Genomic DNA, 24,783 nt, shown 5'->3' with positions numbered 1-24,783 from the left:
TGGGGTCTAGAAAGATATAATAAGTCATATGAGTTCATTTTGAAGGGTTATGAGTCATTCTATGTCGTTGGAAGGAGTTAAAAGTTGAATGGATAAGAAAAATGCAAAAGTTGCCATTTATGTAAAGTGTTGTCAAAACTGCACAATTAGGAAGTTGAAGGGTCAAGAGTCAGTTTTGATCAGTTGTAACTGATCATTCAAGTTTGTAAGGTTGATATAAAAATACTTTCATCATTTTATGGGAGGGGATTGAAGTAGGGATGTGAAAACAATGAATACAATGTAAAAATTCTATAAATCTCATGTGTTTTCTTATCTCAGTCAATTCATTCCTGCAAAAATTGATGGTTTTGTGGTTGTAATAGTAGATATTATGGCATTATATGGTAGTCAAATGGCCTATAAATGATGGAAGATGTTGGTAAATGTTGTTAACTTTCACTTGAACCCATTTTCAGTAATTTTTATGTCGTAGACAGGAAATTATTGTGATTTCATTGAAGACTACCTGAAACCCTCCTCTAGGGTAAACAATGAGAATATAAAATTGCAAATATTCTATTTCCTCCAATATAAAACCCCAAGATCTTGTAAGATGGTTCAATTTGGTGTCCTCTTTCATATTTTAAGGGTGCAGATTTAATGGTTGAGGTTTTCTTATGAAAGGTTGATGCCTTAGCACTGTTGTTTCCCTATGTCTCAGACTGGTAAAAGCAACAAAAAAGTCTGATTTTGGAATCTTGATTGATGTATGACTTGGAAAATATGGTGTAAGAGAGTTTAGGGGGGTTCTGCAGATCCATTAGAAGGTATTTGAAGCAATGGTAAGGTGAGATGAAATCATGAATAGAGTTTTTTAACAAACCCTCCTAGAAAGTGCCTAAAATGAGGGTTTTCTAATTGGATGTATTAATGAGTGTGTCAGTCCTTAAAAGTGGTTGATTTTGGTCATTTACAACCCAAGGATAAGTTCTGAGTAGAGTTTAGAAGTTAAGGGAAGGTTATGGTGATAGTTTCTTTGAAAAATGACCTAATTGGCCTTATAGGACAGTGTGATAGTCCCTGTTTGGACGTGTTAGTCCAAAGTGACCTATGTTCATTTTGAGATATGTTTTGGAGAGCCTTAATAGGTATATAAAACTCTATTTGGTTTGTGGGAATGATTTGTTCATGGGAAGTTGTGATTAGTTTTGTCTCTGGATAGGGCTACTAGAAAGTAGGACAGGTTATGTGGCAATTGTGACAGTTAAAGGAATATGTGTTTGTGGGAGTTGCTATGGTGTTGAAATGTTGTGGTTTGGATGATCTAAGGTTTTCCTAAAGTATATTGAGTCTTGTGAACATTAAAGCCTTCATTTTCTATTTGTAGCCTATAAGGCAAGGTGTCTTTGTAAAGAGAGGCATGAAGTTGTGAAGTATTGTGGTGATGGGATGTTTGAAATAAACCTTATCAGAATCCTTGTTCATTCAGAAATGTTCTTGTGTCAAGAAGGTTGTCATGGTTGCATAATTGGGTCATTGAGCCCATTGTTGTGAAATATGCCTACATGTTGTTGATTGGAACCCCACCTACTAGATCAATTGGTATCAGAGCTTAGGGAGTATATCTCTTGGAGGAGATAGATTGAATTTTGCATTAGAAGAAGGTTGGAAGTTGAAAGGACAACATGGAAAAAGAGAAGGAGATGTTGCGAAGGAAGGCAATTTTCAGAACCAGATGTAAGTGTAATGGAAAGGTATGCAATGTAATGGTAGATTATGGTAGTTTGGATAATATGGTATCACAAGAGATGGTTGACAAATTGGATTCAGAAAGATTACCTAATGAGAATCCTTATTATGTTTATTGGTTGAATGGTGAACATTCTCTTTTGGTTACTGAGAAAGAATTTGTTGAGTTGCAGATTGGTGGCTATAGAGATAGGTTTATATGTAATGTAGTACCTATGAGTCATGTCATTTGTTGTTAGGTATACCATGGCAATATGAGAGGTATGTCCTGTATGATGGAAGACAAAATACATATCAGATTGAGAAGGATGGGGTTTCTTTTACATTGACTCCATTAGTGGAAACCAAAAAAGGACAGAGTGAAGCAACAAGGGTGCTTATATGTGTGGTAAGAAAGAATTTGTGCAAGTAGAGGATCAAGGAGAGATAGAGGTTGAAGCCACTTTAAGGCTTGAAGATGCCAAGACATCAGTGTTGCAGAATGATGCAATGGTAGATGAGAAATAGGAAAATATGGTGATAAAATCTGAAGTAGAAGAGATCAAGGAAGAACTCCTTATGAAGGTACACGATATGTCAATAAAACATGATGAGAGTGTGCAACAGATAGTGATTTATCCATTGATGGGACAAGAAGTGTGTGAATCTGATAGTACAGAGGTTTGTGGATCAGATGGTACAAAGATCCTTGGGGCAGAGACCCTGACAAGTGGGAAAGGTAGGGTGAGTAAGAGTGTGTTTCTAGAGGAAAGGAAAGATTTCCCTAGAGAGGTCATAGTGGGAGAGATATTATTCCCATTGAATGGACAAGAGAGTGGAAGGAAACAAGGGACTGTCAACATGAAGGATGATTGACCTAATAATGAATAGGTCTTAGTGGCAGAGAAAATGAGGACATAGATCTATAAATCTGATCACACAAGAGCAGAGAGCCTGAGAATAGAAGATGAGGTGATGATGGTAGAAGAAAAATAATACATGAAGGTTGATTCTACTAATAGAGTTGTTGTTGTTGATGAGCTAGTAGTAAGGGATGATAGTGTTGGGGTAGATGATAAGGTTGATCAAGTTGTTTTTGACAAGGAATGACAGATGTCACCAAGATAGTTTGAGAGACAAAACCAAGATTTCATGAATAACATTGTTACTAATCCAATTGTTTTTGTCGATGAATTTGTTATTGTATTTGTCCTAGTGCAGGTATCAAGAAAAGAAGATTGGAAAAGGCAGTAATTTCCCTTTGATAGGTCAAAATACCTAAGCAAGAGAATGGGCAGACTAAGAGTGAAGATGAATTAGAATGTTGGTTCAAGTTAAAGAGATGATACATGTTTTCAATACCTAGTTCATTGGAAGGGTACACTAGGTGAAGGAAGCATTTGGAGTTCAGAGAAGGAGGAGATCAAACATGAATTTGTTGCAGGTCCTCACTCAAGGGACTTGAGTTTATTTTTCATGGGGAGTTTGGTGCAGGAGCAACTAACCTTCACAGACAATCACAATCTTATGATTATATTCAATATTCAAGTCCTGTTCTTGTATGCTTTCAGGGTCTATGAAGCCATTGGAAGTCACTAGGAAATCCTCATTATAAAATGATGAAATATTATAATGATTGTCAATATTGTGTCAAAGAAGACATGATATTGCTATCAATGTCAAGTTAGAGTATGGGGTCTAGAAAGACATAAATATAGCCACAATTCAATTAGGAAAAGGGTTGAAATTTTGATTAGATTTACTTGTTTGTTGGCCACCCTCTTTTGATTTAACATTTGGATTTAAATTGTATGATTTGGGATGAAGCAATGAACAATTGAGATGAAATAGTAATAATAGACTGCTACAAGTACTAGACAAAGCCACAAACATGGATCTAAGTAGAAGAAGAGAATCAAAACCCGTTCCCAAAAGTTTGGGTTAACTTTTCAGGATGGGGAAGGTGTGTCACCCCGATCCTTTAAATCTGAGGTAAACAAGTAGGATACGTTACAGATCAAGGAGATGCATTGGATTCACTATCAGAATCTCAAGTAGAATTATTGGGACTGGGAAGGTAGCTCACTGTGGTCCTTGACTGCTAACTCTATTAAAGTCTAAACCTGTTTTTCATTGTCAACTCTATAAAAATATTTGATTCTATCTCTTGATTCAATTCCCTACACATATAAAGAGAGGGAAAAGGTTGTGGATAGGGGTTTGCCTTGGGTCAAACCCTAGTTTAAGAATTAACCTTTAAATTAAAATGATAATTGTAATGGAAATTGCAGCAAGATGCTTTCCTTTTGAGGGAAAGGCTAAATCTAAAATTGAATGCTTGTAATTGAAATGTATACCTTGATGAAGATTGCTTGAATCCTCATGCAAAGGTTTTAGGATGTCTTGTAGAATGTCTTCATAGAAGGTTGATCATGGATTCCATCTTGAATGCTTGAACTTGAGTAAACTTCTTCTCCAATGATTGATGAATGCTTGATTGTTTGCTCACTTGAATTGAATTTTCTAAAGTGCAATTGATATCATTAGATGACTTAGGAGTTCATTATTTATATTTCAAATGAGAGGGGTTGACCTTCTTTTATACCTAATTGCCCAAAAACTATTTGAATTTTTAGAGTAGGTTCACATGAGATCTAATTTTCGCTCACTTGATGTGACCATTGTGAGGACCAAATTTGGGTCCTAATTGAGAAGACCAGCGTGTTGTGGTGTCATGGTCCTAAGTTAGGACCAAAGCACCCTAGTGCCCTGGTCTTAAGAATCAAGACTCAACTTGGTGAAAATACAGGAGAGATGGTGAAAATATAGGTTTGTGGGGTGGTGTTAGCAGAATCAAAACAATCATCAGGCATCGAAAGATGAAGCACCAAGGTGAGGACAAAATTGTATGTGGATACAATTTATGACACTACAAGATAAGAGAAAATAATTTTTTTCTAGGAGCAATGTTGGAGGTTGTGAGTTTCATTTCTATGTTGTATGAGAGAGATAGAGTCATAAAATAAAAGTTATGCAATGAGGATGCTCTAGCAAGAGTTGTATTTGCATTCATAGTTGCCAAAGTGAACATGAGATAGAGTGTTTTATGAATCTATTGAGAGACAATCACAATATTGTTTGAAATTTACATGAAAACATATTCAAAGTGATGATACTATAACAATGATTAAAGGACAATCCCATCTAAAGAACCGTCCAAACAAGAATGCAATAGACACGGGGGCTTCACTTAGTGAACTTGGGTTATATTACGTGCATTCATGGAATACTAAAGAATCCCCCTATTTTAAAAAAATATTGCCCTAAAATCCTTTATTGTCATCCCCCCAATACACAACCTGAATTAAAAGCCTCCCTATTTTCGCTAGATATTGTTTTTTTTCATAGTTCAAATTAAAACCCCCCCTATTTTCACCGATAGGAAATATATTGTACCCTCATTTTTGGGATATGAAAAACCCCAATATTAATGCACATGATATAATATTGCCTAGCAAGTTAAGCCCCCATAGCAATAGAGAACTACACCCTGCAGATATTGTTGTAGCATTAACCCATGAAATCATTGCAAATACTTTGTCACTATCATATATGAGAGTCTTAAAGATGAATGAAGCTTTCATGAGTAGAGACAAAGGAGTTTCAGTATAGAACAAGGCTAAAGTACAAAGGACATCCATATTCAAAGAAGGTTGTAGAGGCAAAGACAAGATGCTATGACAAGAGAGATTCATGAAGAGGCCTAAATAAATGGAATGATAGTGTATAATGTCAAAGAAAGTAAATAGAAGAAGTGCTTTGGCTGAGATATAAGTGAGCCATTCCTTTGTGGAATTAAATGACAAAACAAAATGAAAGTCTCTCCTTCTTCGAAGACAATGTTTCTATGACACTAGGAAGAAAACAAATCAAGTCATAAGAAAAAGACATAGTCAAGAATCATAATAACAGTGAGAACCTCAAGGAACAAAAGGAAAAAGAAAACCTAGATGGCAAAGAACTATCATAGTAGTGGAATAATTGCATTCAAATAGAAAAGGTTACTATTCATAATGCTTGAAATTTTTCATGATCATGAGAAATTATTGCAGTCATTAGCAAAGATACAATGAGCGCAAGGTCAAGTTAATAACAATAGGAATACTATATGAAGCCAATCAGTAGACATCATCACATATATTGAAGACTTGTATACCCTTGTTAGCAGCAACCAAGAAGGAAGATTGAGAGGGGGGGGGGGTGAATCAGTCTTCACTGGATCAACAAATTTAACTACAAAAACAAATATGATAAACTGCAATAACAACAAAGATAATCAAATTGAAAACACAACACACAACACGAAGATTTTAACGTGGAAAATTCGGTTAAGGGAAAAACCACGGTGGGAACCTACCTATAGTAAGATGATACTCTGTAGTAGTATGTGAAAATATTACAATGGGAAATGCACATGCATTCAGGCACACTGCCTAGAACTCATTGCTCAAATATAATGGCCCAGAAGACTACAACCCTCAAGGAAGTCTCATTGACTTATAATAAGATTCAAACTACAATCCAGAAGAAGTGAACTGAAAGAATAGCATCTCCAAATGCTTGATTACAGTTTCAGCTAAGCACATATGTCTGCTCTGCAACACCAATCTCTCCTTAATTTCAACACCGAAGGATAAATATCTTGTTCGCACATAAACATCTCTCTAATAATGCAGACACAACATCGACACCTAAATTACATGAATATATCACCTATATATATAATTCATCAACCTTGATAACAAGGTCGGCTAAACCCTCAAACCTCAATTGAAAAATTACGTCACACGATACAAAGATCGACCACCAGACCAATATAATGATTTAAATGACATAACATGAACCTAAATCAAATTCCCAAATGCACAACTCCACCAGAAATCACGCCAATAATCGCAACACGCTACACCGCCAGAAATGCCGCATAACACGAAAATCATCACCAGTTCATAGAAACCATCAAAAAATTGCACAACGATCAATGCAGATCGACAAAGAAAATATGACACGACTAGGAAATACCATCAGACACGTTAGAATCATTAGTAACAACTGCATCAATACCACTTATCAAATCTTCATCTGTCAACGTCTGAAAGCTCAAGAACATAACCAATCAACAACTATCATGAAGAAAGATAACTTGCGGAGCATCAAATTACGATCCATTTGAACTAAAGATACACAAGACCATCCCAAACAATATCCCAAAATCTCAACACAAGATCTGATCACACCGGAATATACCGGAGGATATATTGAACTTTGCAAAACAATGATCAACAAAACAACACTGCAAACCGAATCATAAGATTTTCCCAATATGCACACACTGGAGCAATACATAGGAATATATTGACATCAATGACAACAACATATCCTAGCAGCAACAATGACCAACAATATCCAACAACCTTGAAATTCCATCTTGAAAGACAATGACAAAATGCAGAGTCAAGAATGAAAATTAATAAGGAAGCAAAGAGAGACACCTAAATGAAAGTCACACACAATCATAAAGATCACAACAAAGAACCTTTACTTTATAGTGAAAAGGGAAGTATCACATCTAATATAGTCAAGATAACCATGAAACACCAAAGGACGTGATCATAGTTAAGGGGTCATTGTCAAAATGTAGCAAAGTTGGAAAAGGCTAGTGTCGAATACACTGTAAAAGAGCTATATGAGCAAAACTATAGAGGATTGTAGTCCATTGTGCAATTGAAAAGACCTATTGTGAGGAGCGAGGTTTATGAAGGGATAGTCACAAGATAAGAACCCACATTCAAGACACAAATGTAGTGGTGATTGACAATAATATGAAGATTAAACAATGAAGAAATCATTGCCTAAATAGTTGAAATAATAGGGTTATGAAACCTATAACCTTTGTGCAAGGTGAACCATAAGATCAAAGAGTTTGCATGGATACAAGACAGTCACAATGACCTATGTTGAAAAAGAACAACTTTAAGGATCATGAAATATTGCAATAATGGGGGACAAGAACAACTTTAAGGAGCAGTTTGCATTAAACTACATAGATACAACATTTGAGGATCAATGATAGTTTTTGCACCAGTCATATTAGAGAACAAAGGTCAGAAAAATGGAGAAAATGACTCATAAAGATTAAACGTTAGTGGTCATTGAGTTTTCCATTATAAGAAAACAATATGATTAAAAATTCACTCCTCATAAAGTCTACGTCAAGTTTCAAGAATAAATTACAAAGCCCTTCTAATATACATGTTGTCACTAAGGATTGCACCCAAATGCAAAGTTAAAACTTAGCAATCCTATGCAACATGGGAACACTCCTAAGCCTATGGGTTGCTCAAAGGAGTGAACCTCCAGATTTGGGGCTGGTTCCCTTAAGACCCTATGTAACTACTGAACTTGATGGAGTAAAGAGAAGAGAGGTGATTGAAATGAAAACCTACTACTACTAAAAAGGTGATGCACCAAGATTTTGAATATGATAATACTGATCTAGCTCACAAGATTATTCAAAACACTCTTATTTTGCTCACAACTCAATCTAAAGCATGGATTGCATAAACGTTTCATATGAAGGTACTATTTTCAACTGATTGTATGAAGGAAAATGGAATTTCACAACTCCAAACTATTGATAAACAATTGAACACAACATATAACCAGTACTAAACATGCAATCTCTTGCTCAACATTGCTTGAAATGAAGTTGAAAGTAAAGTATTCAACGAAAATCACAATAACTAACTTAAGATCACTCATTCACAATGGAGAACAGATCTGATTGAGAAGGACAATCTGCTACTTTTGGTTAAAATAAAAAAGGACAAAAGATTACGATGCTTAAAAAATTTGATGACAAATTCAAAAATTTGAGTCACAATACTCTTCTTAGTTGTGTTTACAATAAGTGAACAAAAACTAACTTCAAAGAAGATTCGTGATTGTCTTTTATTGAGAACTCTAGCTCTTGATTTCAACTCCAAATCTTTGGCTCTCTTTGCATCTGATGTCTTAGGTACATTTACTAATTAAAGATGAATAGATGTGTCAACTTAGAGAGGAGATGAGGTGGCTTCAAGATTTCCTTCAAATTAGGTGCTTGACTGAAGCAATCTCCTTGAAATCGAGGCCAAATGTCTCTCGAATTTGAAAAAAACCTTCTAGGGTCGTGCAAGATTGAAAATTCCACAAAAAGGGGATTGAAACTACCCCAAAGTGATGGTTGATGGGCCCATAATTTGCCTTGAGTGATAGCTAATCCATATAGGGCCTTAAACTGAAGTATAATTGATGCACTTTCTCCAAAATTTCCTCTCTTCTCTTTTCCTCATCAAGTTTAGTAGTTACATAGGGTCTTAAGGGGAACCAACCTCAAATCTGGAGGTCCACTTATGCTTTAAGCAACCCATAGGCTTAGGAGTGTTCTCATGTTGCTTGGGATTGCTTAGTTTTAATTTTGCATTTGGGCACAATCCTTAGTGACAACAATAAAAATAGGTCCTCATATCATACATCAATCAAGAGATTAATTTGAGACTTGAAAAAGGTGTTCATACAACAATTTGAGGCCCGAAAAAGAGGAATTTTAGAGAAAATGCATGAGTTTATGGTCAGTTAAGAAGATCGCATGGGTGGTAGATGAGTTGAGACAAGTTTTGGGCCCACAAACCTTCAATTTGGAGCAATTTAAGGCGCCTTTTTGCATGATTTTTTATCTCATTTGACCCAAAGAGATAAATTCATGCAAGTTGGAGATGAAACCAAGGTCAAAGACCACCAGTTAGAGCTTAGTTCAAGGATGAAAGAAGCAACTCAAGCTCAGTCACATATTTCAGTTGATAAGGGATTCTTTCTAACAAATCTTCTTCTATTCTTCTTTTCTTTTTGGTTCTTTTGGCTTACATACACAACAAGACTTGAAGCATCTTAACACAATTTTTAGAGAGAGTTTTCAGTTTTAGAAGTATCTTTTCAATTTGTATTAGCATATCCTTTCAATATCAATAAAGAGCAACAATTTCCTTCCAAAATCTCCTTTGTTTTGGTGTTGTGGATGAATGATTTGATGTGCATACTATGTTTCTTTTTGAAACCTCAAAATGTCTCATTTATGTACTATTAAAGAAAAAAGATTCATTTCAAATATAGGTTATGAGTAGTGTTATGTTGATTCAAGTAGTTTGAAATTATGAAACATAGTTTCCTCCATGTAAATGCTGAAACAAAAAACCTTCTTAAATAAAATATTTTTGTATTTCATGAGTTGATTTATGTTGTAAATGAACAAGCTTCTCTGATTGAAGCATGATTGTGAGTTTAAGTAGCAAGTAAACCTTGCAAATTTGGTGTATCACCTCCTTGTAGTAGTAGTATTTTTAGTTCAAAGCAATCTCTATCCCTTTTCCAAGCAAGTTTCAGTATTTTTAGGAGGTATTTTTAAGGGAACCAACCCATAGTTTGGAGGTCCATCTTCGCTTTAAGTCACCCATAACTTGAAGATGTCCCCATGTTGTATGGGATTGCTAAGCTTTAAGAAGTAGGATTGGTGCAATCCTTTGTGACAATAATGTTTCTACGTAAATTTTGTGTTCTCTTATGCATTGTGCTTCATTATTCTATTTTTCATTGTTGTTGATAAGGTTAAAGATAAGTTGACAGTGTTTTTGGGTAATAAAGTTTAAGTTTGGTGATTTAAGGTTGTGACTGATTCATCCTCCCTTCTTAGTCGTAAGGTGTGTTCAACAAATGTTCCCAAGTGTTCAATCTCTTGACAATATTGATTCTATTAGACATTTAATTAGTAGAGGATAGGGTAGTGGATCTACAATCATCAATGTTCATTCACGTCTTATAGTTCCATAACTATGATTCACAAATCTTATCCTTGCAAGGAATCCCATTTAAGTACATAAGCCAAATCTATTTCATGTTGCTTTAAAAGACAAATGAAATGTATTATGGATCTTGCCCAAAGTAGGTGGTAAAATAAATTTCTAATCCCTTTGGTTGATCTTTTTATTATCTTGAATGGTTTGACAAAGTTGGGAGCTAGCTTGGTAGCCTCGATAAATTTTATTGAGCTCTCAAGTGGTTTAAAGCAAGTAAAACTTTGTCTTTGACCACGAACTCTCTAAGAGTGACAATTTATGAACACACTTTTAAATTTTTTTGGACTTCTTTTAATCTAATATCTTATGAATTTAAGCTCTTCAAAATATTTCTATTGATAAAAATTTAAAAAAAAAAAAAAATTTAATATACATGTCAAAAATTATCAAAATGTAAATGATGAATTTTTTATTATTTATTTTTAAAAATAAAATACATTTCATTAAATAGAAAAAGCATATTTAAAAATATTAATAATATTTTTTTAAATATAAAATTAACCTATTAAAAAATAGTTTACACATAAGATCCCTTCAATTAAAAATAAATAAATTTATTTTTCACATATGTATAATCTCATTTACAACAATGGAGGTTTCAACAAGAACTTACATTATCACTATAATCATCATCACCATTATTATATTCTTCATCCTCATCAACATACTCAACCAAAACATCATAGTAGAAACCATTCTTCCCTGCTTTGCTATACTCACTCTCATTGACTTTATCGAAAGGCACAACTCTATTGCTAATGCATAGTTGAGAAAATAAGCTCTACATTATGTGGAGGGTTTTCCTTTACTTGCCTTTCTTCAATCCCATTAAAAATGCCTCCTTTTCATCTCCTGAGTCAAATTTATCATTTGATGGCATCTAGGAGTCAAATCTTGAGAGAATTTCTTTATTAACCATGCACAAATTTTAGACCAAGATCATATAGTAAGATTTTTTTTGGTGACATTGTGTTGGTTTTGTACTTGGCACCATCTACAAGTATCACTATGTCCATTAATTCTTCAAAGATCATTGGGATTGGAAGGGTCATTAGTGATATAATTGGGGTAGTATATTACAAGAAATTCATATTAAACTATAATTTATAATTTTAGGTATATTAAGTGTGTGAGTGAAAATGTGTGCAAATAAAATGATTGAAATACTAAGTTAACAATCTACGCGAAACACAAATAAATCAAACACTCAAGATAATGATGTTTAAGAAGGGAAATTAAACTAAATAAAAAGAAAGTGTTTAAAATGCAAACCAATAACCCTTCGATTTGATGGTCCTTTGATTGGATGTTTGCTCGATCTATGCTTCCAAGGGTGCTTGATTGTGCTCCATGATGGTTGGATATGCAAAAAACTAAGCTAAATTGGATGCAAAGTGTAGACACCTAAAAATGTCTCATTGATCATGTACTAATTATTCCTCTAATTGATTAAATAATTATTTAATTATTTAATTAATTTAATTAATCTTATTCTTCTATTTCATATTTCCTCATAATATTACTAATTATTTCTTATTCTATCATCATTTAATCATTTTAATCATTTTCTAAATATTAATTAAATATTTATTATTTAATTAATTTTGATTAATTCCCCTATTTAAATAATCTTTATTATTTAAATAAATTAATTCTCAATTTCTATCTCTAATCATCTAATTAATCAACCCTCTTCTAAATATTAATTAAATATTTATTATTTAATTAATTGTGATTTTATCCTTTAAATTAAATAATCTTTATTATTTAATTAAGTTCCATTTCTAAATAATTAAATAGTTTCTTTAAATTATTTAATTAACTAATTAATTCTTCTAGTTACATGTGCATGATTTCAAAAACCAAATTGAAAATCAAAGTCAAGTTCTAAATATATTCAAATGCTAAATTGAATTAAAATAAATTCAGTTATTTGAATAAATCTCATGCAAAGATTAAATTGAAAATTTAAGTCAAAGTGCAAGCACATGCTAAATTAATTAATTAAATCAATTATCTCTCCAATCTCTATTTCCATCTTTCAGTTAGCTTTTTCTAAATTAAGCTTTCTTTGTCATCCTCTTTATTTCCTCCAATCATTCTTTTTCTTCCTTCAGTCAGCTTTTTCTCAATCAGTTGACTCAATTAATCTATTCAATCTATTGAGTTCCACTCCTACAATCAGCAGTTCAACTATCAATTTTTATTTGAACTCACCTGAGTTCCACCTCTTGATCAATCTATTCCACCTTTCAATCAATCTTCTCCACAAAAATCTATAAATTGAACATTCAATCTCCATTCTCAATAATCACGAACTTTGAATCTTTGTGTCACTTGCAGGTTACTAGCGCAATATCTGAGAGCCGTCATACCACAGAAAAGAGAAGAGCAATGGAAGCGATATGCAATCTTGGAATAGGGAGTTTGATTTGAACTATTTTAATTCCTATTTGTTTGATATTGCATTATTTCATCGGCTTGTTTGTTAGATTCTTTGATTAGATAGGGATTCGTGATTTCCCTTTGATTCTAATTGATACATTGTTATTAAGATGAATTTTACATGCATACACAAAGTGTATGGATGTGAGTAATTAAATTGGCATTATAATGGTATGATAGCATGAAAGTGGATGGATTGTGAAGGAAAATGAGCAGATTAAATAGGCCAAGGTGGGAGAAGAAGAGGCATGAAAATGAGATGTACTTGACCTTGAGAAGGGCAAGTGTTATGGATGAAAATGACAAGTGTCCTTGAAGGCACATGCCTATTTGGGAAAGAGACACCCAAATAAGAAGGTACCATTCCAAATATAAAGATATTTCCAAATATCAAGGTAATTAGGACATTTCCTCAAATTTTAGGAAATTTCCCTAAATATTAGGATATTCAAGATATTTGGGAATGTGCACACATATGGGGAGGCAGGCCTGAAATTTGACGGCCAACCCTACCTGGTACATGAATTTTTTGTGACGGCTTGGTTCTTTTGATGGCTTTCATTTGATGTTTTTAGAAAAATATTAATTGTCAAAAAAATGAATTTATGACAAAATCTTAAATTTTATGTATTATGACAAGTTTCTAAATTTATCTAGAGGACAACCTTATTAAAAACATGTAAAAAATTAAATTTACTAAGTTTCTAAATTCATATAAGAATATACAAAATATTCTAAAAAATCATATTAAAATATTTTAAAATTGATTCAATTATGTCAAGTTTCCAAATTCATATAAGAAAATAGAAACTATTCTAAAAAATCATATTAAAATATTTTTAAAATTTGAAACAATAATATCTTACCATTTTAAAATATTCTAAATAAATTTGTATTTTTATAAAAAACATTCTAAATAATATATTTCAATATTATGAATTATAATGTCCAAGGGGTTGAGCTTAACTGGTTAAAACACTGGGTTATCATGGTGGAGACCCAAGTTCAACTCCCAATAGGGACATCTAAAGAGGAATTCTAAGCTGCGACTCTTGGCCTTCCATAGGATGGGGAAGGTCTTGGGGTCAATCTAATCAAACAAAATAATAATAATAATTCAAAGATTGGGGATGGGCCCCCCTACTGTGTCCCCACTGGTTCATAGCTCCAGCCAAAAGCTATTCAGGCTTCGGCCAATTACCTATCAAAAAAAAATATTATGAATTATAATACTATATAATATATATTATCTATTATATTTTTTTACGGTTTATTAATTATTTGAAATGTCATATATACGTCTTTAGAAAAATATAGCATGTCAATGCATACAGTCCAATAAATTTTTAAGTTGTCATATATGGTCCAAAAGTGAAAAAACAGCCATCTAGCTTGTCAAATTTTAGGCCCGTGGGGAGGGAAAGAGGATAAGGTTGACTAAAACCTATGGAATAACATGTGTCCTTGATGACGCATGCCTATTTGGGAGAGAGACACCCAAATAGGAGGATTCCATTCCAAATATGAAAATATTTTCAAATATTGGGATGTTTAAGATATTTCCCCAAATTTTAAGAAATTTCCCTAAATTTTAAGAAATTTCCCTATATATTAGGAAATTCAAGATATTTGGGAATGTGCACACATATGGGAAGGGAAAGAGAATAATGTTGACTAAAACCTATGGTTAGCTAGGTGGGTTAAGTTAGAGGAAGAGTTGGATGAGGGTTAAAGTTAGGAGACGTGACGAAATAGAATTAATTTAATTAATTAATTCCATAATGGGAAAAAGGAGGAAAGGGACAAAAGATGAATTAAATAGTCAAATTATGCATGTTGATTTATTTAATAGGAGGTGAATTTAATTAACTAAATGATTTATGATTGTCAAGTAATTAATTAAAAGGGGACTCATTTCCAAATATGAAGATATTTCCCCAAATATTACGATATTTAAGATATTTTGGAATGTGCACATATGGTGAGGAAAAGAGGATAAGGTTGACTAAAACCTATGGTTAGCCAAATGGGTAAGGTTTATAGGAAGGATTAGATGAGGGATAGAGTTAAGAGACATGTGGGGGAAATATAATTAATTAATTAGTTAACTCTATGAGAGAATTAAGAGGAAAGGACAAAATGAATTAAATAGTTAAATTATTCATTTGATTTATTTAATAGGAGGTGGATTTAATCAATTAAATGATTTATGATTGTCAAATAATTAATTAAAGGAAGACTATAGCGTAATTAATAAGATTAATTGGCTAGAAAGAGAGAACACCAATTAATGAAATAATGCATAATTATTTAATTAAAGGCATCCAGGATAGTTAAATTCAATTAATTCAATTAATCAAATTTAGGTGTCTACGTGAACATAAAATGAATCACATACATAAGTTGACCCTTTGATTAAAATCCTATGTATTAGGTGGTTGATGATATATTACATAATGTGTTAGGCGTTGGAGATTTGTAGTATGTGAGCATTTTGATACATCATCATGAGGTATAAGTCACCTAACTTCTAAGTACACGTGGTTTTATATTAAGTTTTTAATACATGTACAAATAAAGTTCTCTACTAGACATTTTCTAACTTTATGTCTGCATGTGTACATAGGTTCCAATGTCAACTCATGCTTCTATTCAAATTCATATCCAACATCCTCTACATGATGCAGGTGGATGTTAGGTAAAGGTCTCATATAAATTTTAAATTAAAAATAAGTTACATTATGTGCATACATTTCCTATTTCTTCTCAATTCTTTAAAAAATATATTAACTTTAAATGGATGTAAAAAATTATAATTTATGTTGTTAATTTAATAACTAATTTAGTACAAATTAGTATTAGATCAAATTTTCTACTCCAATCAAGAATCATATTAAAAACACAAATTCCATTGTAACATGACTTAAATATAAATATAACATGCATGTTTTAAAGAATCTATGAGATTTCATTATAAAATTTAATCATAATCATCATGGAACAATGGTGATAAGATATACATAAATAATATCTTATATAACCATTAAAAGTAAAAATAAGAATGCAGTAAGTCACATCTAGATAACATCTTTTAAACATAAACATGTGATAAGATGATGAGACACACAATATAAAAGGTGAAATAAGAATGGAAAAATAAGGAGATTCAAAAATATGACAAGGAAAACAAATATAACACCTCATCTTCTCTCTATAAGAACTAATACAATTTCATTTATTCAAAATCATAGGTTAACACTATCATCCATCCCACCATTGCTCCTAATAATCCTATCATTCCCCGTGACATTAATCCAATACCCACATCCTTCAATGCTCATCCTCCATTGGAGATAGTCTTATCTTTCACCAAACATATCATATCATTCTCAATGTTTCACATTATATTTCATCAAGTATCCCAAAAAATATTTCCCATGATACTAACTACCCTTACTCTATCCCTTGTGTTATCCCTTTGTGATATATTGATTCTATCATGAAGTCTTTTAATACTTCCCTCATTCGATATACCTTATGAGTTATCATGTTTTCCAATGTATTCTTGTGTGACATACAATCTATCATTTCCCAATAGATATTCCGTATGAAGAGTGAGGCCCTATTATGGCAAAGGGGATTCAGTTGTTTCAGCCATCTTATTGTCATATTCTACCTCCACAACCACCCTTCCCTATATATTCCCATGCCCTTCACCCCTTACCTACCACAAATAACTCTTGATCCTCTTGATAGTAAATTCTAAATGTATTCTACCTCATAATTTACTCATCATGGGACATTACCTCCTTCAAGCACTATTTGTTCTCCTTCATACCGAATTTTGTTCCTCTTTGTGTTATAAATTGGAGGGGTGAGATAACTTTTTTATTATGTCTTGCAATTGAAATAATGTTATGCGATTGAAATACTATCAAATCAAAACATTGGATGGATTTTCATTGTACATAATAATATTTATTTGATTAATATGAGCTCCAAAATTCCTTTAATGGTGAAATTTTTCTTGAAAGAGTTTCTCCATTTCATTCTAATGCTATATAATTCATATTTGTTTATTTATTTTAATTTGCTACTACATGCTTCTTGTTAATCAATGGTTAGTCACAATTTAATTTAAAGGATACATAAAACTTAATCACTATTTGTTTAAGTTATCATTGCAATAGCCTACCTTATTTCTCCACAATGTTCCCAAGTGTTCACTCTCTTGAGAGTATTGATCCTATTAGACCTTACATTACTAGATGGGTTTGTGCATCTACAGTCATCAATATTTATTTTTACGTTTAATAGTTCTTGACTTCAATTCATAAATCTTATCCTTACAAGAAATCATCAATTAAGTACATAAATCAAATCTACTACATGTTACTTTCAAAGTAAAATAAAATATAATATAGATCTTATCCAAAATAGGTGGTAAAGTAAATTAGTATTCTCTCAAATTATCTTTTAATCTGTCTTATTAATTTAACTTCTTCAAAATATTTCTCTGGATAAAAATTAAATATAAATAATAATTTTATTAAAATACCCACAATCAAATTTACAGCAACCAAAATTTCAATTAAAATTTACATTATCATTACAATCATCATCACCACTATCATATTCTTCATCCTGGTCAACATACTCAACCAAATCATCATAGTAGAAACTTATCTTCCCCGCTTCACCATACTCATTCTCATCGACTTTGTTGTCGATAGACACAATTCTATTGCTAATGCATAGTTGAGCAACTAAGCTCTGCAATATGTGGAGGGTTTTCCTTTCCTCACCTTTCTTAACTCCCATTAAAAATGCCTTCTCTTCATCTTGTGATGGCATTCGAGAGTCATATTTTGAGAGCTTTTCTTTTGATGACATCCAGGAGTCAAAATTTGAGATCTTTTCTCCATTAACCACACACACATATATCCAATATCCACCATCATTGCAAAGATTTGTTTGTGTTCGGTCAAGAACCCCCTCGACCATAACCCTGGTCCCATTACAAATGTCGCTCCCTATATGAGGTAACCCATTAAGTATAGCACAAAAGATAAAAGTACTGAGAGAATGTTGGGTTTTATGAAACAAATTGATCATCTCCTCTACTTGTTTCTGTAAGGAAGCAAAGGTGTGCGGAAACACTTCCTACGCTAATCTTGAGAGGACGGTTATGCAACTTTCAACTTAAATATTACTAAGATATCAAGAAATGCATAATAAAGCATAAACAAAATAGCAATGAACACATAATACAGTGATTACCGTGGGGAAACCCTTCTGGGAGAAAAACCCCACCCTCCAAAACTCGCACAATGTATTATCAAATCAAGCTGATTACAATACACTTGCAATGCAAGTTCTTACAAGAGTGCATCACCACAACTCGAACTCAGAGAGACTCCTTCTAGCATCCAGTCTTGCAAAAACTTAATGATCAAACTCCTCCCCAAGCCCTCATTTTATAGTGATTTTACAACCTGGAAACCACTTGTAGTTTTACAAAACCATGGGCTTAACCACCATGCCACATGGTGCCCATTTTTGACATTTACATTTCCAAAATGGAAAAACAACCAGGTTAAAATGGTAATCCCGTCCATAATTTTGTCCCCTAGCTTAGACCCTCTCAAAAGTCACAAAATAAGTCATTAAGGCTCTAAAAATGGCCCACTTATATTCTACTATGGACAAGACTCATTTTTAACAACTCACTAACCATTTTCCAATGCATAAACATGTGGAAAACTACCTCAAACAAATTCTGGAATTTTCCAGAAAAAGACTGCGAGGTTGAGACACATGTTTCTCAACAGTTTCCTACTGATCTTCTCACACTCTATTTCGCAGAAACCATCCGCCATAGACAATGTGTCGCCAATTTTATCTGCATTAAAATGTGCCCTGGGCAAATTCCATGTGAGTACATCTTCATTTACGATTGAATCTGCCATGTTTGATCTCCCCACTAGAATTTTAAGCTCCCATGGCAATCTCTGAAATCACAGCCCTCTCACGAAATTAATTTCAAAACAGAATGTTTAGAAATACTGTATTCAGATGCAACTGTTCCAAAAACTAAAAGAAATTGCAAAGAGTAAATAATAGAGAAACTAATGAGAAAATACACAAATCTGCGTTTAATACCTGCAACCTTTCAATGCAACTTGTTATAGGAGTATCTGCAATAATCATCTCCTTCAATCCTTTCAATTCTTCAATACCCATTAAATTCTGTAACTTCGGACATGCAGTAATGATAATGCTCTCCAGGCATATTAGAAATTCAATGCCTTGTATACTCTGCAGCCTTGTACAACCCCCAATGAAGATTCTCTTCAATCCCTTCAATTCTTTAAAGCAAATTACACCCTGCAGCTTTGTACATTCCTGAATCCAGATTCTCTTCAATCCCTTCAACTGTTCAATAGCTTTTATATTCTTCAACTCTGGACAATACGAAATCCATATCATCTTCAATCCCTTAATTCCTTCAATAGCTGATATATCCTCCAGGTTCCGACAGCGTCGAATATAGATCCTCTTGAGACAACTGGCACGCCCAAAATTTGGCAACTCTCTGATAGCCCAGCAGAATTTTATGCTGAACATTTCAAGCTCTGGCAGATCATTGCCCAATACTTTTCTCAACTTTCCACAATCCAACAGCACCAGACATTCCAGTGTGGTTAACCCTGTTAAATCCACTTCAATTAGATCTACCATAGAATAAAGCTTAAGAGATTTGAGCGTGGGACACAACTGTCCACTAATTGAGACCTTCCTTGTTTTGAATGTACAACACAGAGTTATGGCTTCAAGGTTTCTCATACGAAATTGATCATCAGTTGTCTGTCCCCTGTTGCTCAAAATGAATTCCCCTTCTACATTTAAGGTTGCAAACTCTAAAGTTTTCAGATTGGTGAGTTCTCTTACATGTTTTAGCAAGCAATTCCATTCTAAGATTTGAAATTCAGGTCCAAATTGAAGGTACAGACTTTCCAGATGTTTTAAAATTCCAAACGAACTCACCAGTTCATTTAAGTCTCTCATAAGCATATCTTGGGTGAAGGGTTGAAAAAAATGACCATTAAAGCGGCAAGATAGCTCTTTCAACTTGAGTGGAACCTGGAATTTACAATCACTTCGTTTCAAACTGATAGAAAGTCTTACAAGAACAAACTATTTGTTGATGCCAGCAAAATTTAAACTTTTATCAAGAAAAAGCATATACCTGGTTATCCCTTTGCCACAATTTTGCAGGTGATACTCCTTCCAATCTTAAAGTGTGCAGATTTTGTAGAGGAATCCATTCAGGAATATACTGATGATTGGAATTAGAGTGAAGTTCAAGCCTTGTAAATCGGTTGATGTCTTTGAAGTTTCCAGAAGATATGTCATCTGCTTAGTAGTTTCATTGAAATATCTGAAATTCTTTCTTTTGGACTCCATGAGAATGTTTTGCAGTGAAATCTGAATTCAAATTTTATGGAGTTAGAAACTGTTGATTCTAAGTTATGTATGTAGAAAATAAATCAAATTTCTAGGTTGAAATTTATTAAAATATATTTCAAATTTTGAATTGTTCAGGTGGTTCATCTGAAATTGTATTAATAGATATGTCTTATTAGAAAAAAATTCAAATTAGTACAATTTCAGATGAACCATCTATGCTAGTCAAAGCTTAGAATGTGCTGTTTAAATCAAACCCTTGAAATTAAGACCGCAAAAAACACATACGAGATCTGTATGATGCCACAACTGACAAGGATTGCTCATTTCATTGTCTGCCATTTCTCTTCCCAAGTCGCGGAGGTGGTCATGCATTCTCAAAACAAATGCTGGCTCATATTCGTCTTTGTTCCACTCAGCACAAAGTTGCACTTCAACCAAGCACTTGTCTTTGAGGATCTGAAGTGCATGTTCTGCTCTCCACCTTGAAGCCTTCCATATACTTATGGCCCTGCTCACCTTTTTCCCTATGAAAAAGCATGCTATATCCATAAAGATCTGTTTTTGATCTTCTTCCAGAGCATCATAGCTTAGTTTGAGTGTATGTTTTATGTCTTTGTGTAGTCTTGCCTTAACAGTATCTAATTGTAACTTCCAATAAGCCTTGTCACTGCCAAAAACATCCCCACCCATCACTCGAAGAGCAAGAGGTAAACCTCCACACACTTCGACAAAGCTGTCTACCAAATTCTCAAATCCACTTTTACAAGATTGTCTATGAAACGCATGCCAGCAGAAGAGCTCTCTGCTATGCTCTGGATTCATTTCTTTCATCTTATAACGGATTCTTATTCCAGCCTGTATAAGAAGCCTCTCGTCACGAGTTGTGACAATCACCAAACTGTTGGCATTGAGGGCATCCATAGGTAATAAGGCATCTAACTGCATCTGATTATCAACATCATCTATAACTATAAGGAACCTTGATTCGCGGCTCCTTTGAAGGATATCCTTGACAGCAGCAATTCCATCTTCTATACTAGGAAATCTTTTTCCTATCCGAGGAAACAATTTTTTAAAAAGCTCAGGAAACAATTCTTTAAGAAGATTACACTGCAAAGAACCCATCTCACCTTTGGCATGTTTGTCCCTCACATCAAACAGACTAGTTGATCCGCTGAATTCTGACTGTTTGCGATTGAACAAGTCTTTGGCGAGAGTGGTCTTGCCAGATCCTCCCATTCCAAAGATGCCAATTACTCTATCTTTCATCTGCCCATTTCTCTGGCAATGGCTGTGGAAATCATTCACAAGCTCATCAAGTCCCACAGCATATTTTGCAACTAGGAAAGGAATTTTTCTCTTATGCTTCTCCTTCACCAGGACGGACACGACGTCACAGCACAGCTTATTCAGATCGCTAAAAATAGGAAAGGTAGAAACAAAAAATTGAAGTTAATGAAGTGTCGAAGGTAATTGAGACAATATGCACTCTTAGTAGCATGAATCCTCCACTGTCTGTGTAATTATTTTTTAATTTGATTCTGTAATATTTCTTATCATCAATGTTTCAGATCATATTCTTTTTCCTAGCTCAACCTCATCCTGATCATGAATATGATTCATGACCTGAACATTGATGATTAAAAATATTTCACAATCAAATCCAAATTTTTCCAAATTTTGCTACAATCTTATTTTCCCAACATTTTCTCCCAACATTTTCTGTAATACAAAATATAAAACCTAATATACTAAATACAAAAAGATTTTGACACTGATTGAAGTAGTTTTTAGAAAAGGAAATAGCAAAATATAGCAAAAATGTATGGATAGAAAGCACATGACGATGTCTTACTCATTCTGTCCGTTGAGTTCGTAGCCCATGATCCCTGAAACGTTCTGCAGGCATTCTTTCCACTGTTCAATGTCCTGACTAGGGTATCTGCCCTTCTCTTTGTGTTTGGAAAATGCATCTGCAACTCCATTTCTTATGTAGCGGAAGTCTGAAGGCTGAACATGGTAAAACAGGGGAATGATTCTAGCCCGGGTTTGAAACATTAAAGCTAGCTCAGCTAAGCACCAAGCAGACTCTGCATATCGCGGTGAGAAAATGGCTATGTGCACTGTGGCAGAGAATATGGCATTCTTTATGGTGGAAGAAATTGAGTCTCCCAGTTCAGTCTCTTCCGAATCTAGATACGCCCGGATGTCAGCTTTCTGTAAAGAATCGTAAAGCTGCCGAGCCAGAGTTGTTTTGACATCTGGGCCTCGATGGTTGATGAATACATCAAACTGTTTCACAGACAAGGAGGATTTTATCTTTCTATTGGGAGGTTCAAGTACCAAAAAAGGATCGGCTGCCTGCTCTCCTCGACCAGATGTCGAAGTGGACGCCATTAACAGAAAATTGATGCTCTGGTGAAAAAGCAAATAAATCAAGAAAGGATATGTTACAAACGCCCTGCAGTTGAAAACAAGCAATTCAGTGCTTCAATAGGTAACAAGTATGGCTGATTAAAAAATGAGTAAGTGGGAAGTAGTTGCAGTAGTTGCACGCTATCTTGGTGGTGTCATGACCAATCAAAGAAGACAAAAATGGTGGTGTTCATTACCTTGCAATAACCAATAATGGAGCTTAGTCTTGGCTACAATGCAAGATAAGATGGGGTTGGGTTGGCTCATGGGCTGGTTTTGCCTTAACCAGCACACTCCAAGGGTTGACCCGCGACAGCCCGGCTTAACCGGCACACTCGAGCCTGACAGATTAGATGGCCGGGCCCACATCACACTCGAGCCTGACAGATTAGATGCCCGGGCCCACTTCTTTGAATAAACCTCCGTTTCCGTTTTTGAAGTCATCGTTGCCGTTCTCAATTCCGTTAAGTTGACTGCACCGTTTTTTTGGTTCTCCGTGTTTTCTTATCCCACGTGCTAAGGTTATAACAAGGAAGGGATTATCATAAAGCGCACCGTTATGAGTTTGTTTGTTTCTCCATTCAATGTATAAAACAATATTTGAAAAATATTTTTGTTTTTTTAATATTTAAAACAAGTTTGATCTTTTTGTTTACTTACACTTAAATGTTTTATTATTAAGATTGTAAATTAATATAATAAAAATAACAATTTTTTTCGTTTTTAATTTTTTTATTAAATGATTTGTAAATTATAGTTTATATTTGGTAAGAGTATTTAATATTAAATTCTAATTATTAAAAAATAATTAACTTTATTTTATTTTAATTTTTATAAATAAAATTATTCATAGTCCAAGGGGTTGAGCTTAGTTGGTTAAAGCATTGAGTTCTCAATGTGGAGACCCAAGTTCAATTTCCATGAGGGACACCTTTGTGGAATTCTAAGTTGTGACTCTTGGTCTTCCATTGGTTATATTTGTCACATTGTTTAAAGTGGATTTCCAAGTTGTAATAAATTATAATTGATATTTAGTACAAGTAATTTATATTTTTAATAATAGTGTTTATTTTTTTTTTAATATGAATTTAAATACTTATTTATCATAAATACATTTTGAAAATTTGACATACGTTAGTTATCATCATTTAATATCAATGTATGATTTTATTATCGTTATATCAAATTTCAGGTCTAGTTGTGGGCATATCTAACTTCAAACAAATTTACAATTCTATGAAAATAAATATATAGTAGAAAAAATCAATTGAGAGCAACTTTTATTTAAATTTGATTTTTGATTAATAATTTAATAATATTTACAATTATTTTTTTTTTCTAATAATTGATTTCTTAAATGTCATAGAAACAATTAAAACTAGCAATCACACCCCAAAAAATATTGGTCTATTAGTTGCATAAATTTGTGAAATGCATGAGATTAATTGTTAGGCCATTCAACAAATGATGTTTGTTTGTGCAATAAAAGACTCAATGGAGAAGTGATATCTTTGAATCAATTGTTCATCCTTCTAAATACAATCAAAACAAAATCTTTAAATCAAGAAGATAATGATGCATATTTAAAAGACACATGGTATGAAGAGTGTTTATTATTTATTTTTGTATATATTTTACCTTAGTGTTTAAATTTTATTTTATTTTGCTTAGTTTTATTATGTTTCTTTTCTTGGATTTTATGAATTGTAGGTTTGTTTGATGTTAGATATGCCCCCAATTAGGCCTAGAATTTGATTGTCACCCCTACATATCATGAAAATTTTATAATAAG

At 33.4% G+C, this 24,783-nt stretch overlaps 1 protein-coding gene across 2 annotated transcripts; it reads right to left on the bottom strand.

Moving 5' to 3' along the window:
• Positions 1 to 17,683: 17,683 nt before the first annotated feature.
• LOC131056100 (disease resistance protein L6) lies at positions 17,684 to 23,200 on the bottom strand. Of its 2 annotated transcripts, XM_057990440.2 has the most exons (6): positions 22,432 to 23,200; positions 20,862 to 21,993; positions 20,356 to 20,594; positions 20,154 to 20,249; positions 19,269 to 19,816; positions 17,684 to 19,117 (listed from the first exon to the last, which is right to left on the bottom strand). In XM_057990440.2, exons 1-3 carry the CDS (start codon positions 22,971 to 22,973, stop codon positions 20,403 to 20,405), a joined length of 1,866 nt encoding a protein of 621 aa, XP_057846423.2. In that variant the 5' UTR covers positions 22,974 to 23,200; the 3' UTR covers positions 17,684 to 19,117; positions 19,269 to 19,816; positions 20,154 to 20,249; positions 20,356 to 20,402. The 2 variants fall into 2 exon arrangements, with proteins under 2 accessions (XP_057846423.2, XP_057846422.2); XM_057990439.2 differs by having other exon boundaries at positions 17,686 to 19,117; positions 19,269 to 20,249.
• Between the last annotated feature and the right edge of the window lie 1,583 nt (positions 23,201 to 24,783).

Source organism: Cryptomeria japonica, chromosome 2 (assembly GCF_030272615.1).
Source record: "Cryptomeria japonica chromosome 2, Sugi_1.0, whole genome shotgun sequence".
In the NCBI taxonomy this organism is placed as follows: domain Eukaryota; kingdom Viridiplantae; phylum Streptophyta; class Pinopsida; order Cupressales; family Cupressaceae; genus Cryptomeria; species Cryptomeria japonica.
The sequence above is the reverse complement of the archived record's forward strand: the minus strand, read 5'-3'. Positions and strand labels throughout refer to the sequence as shown.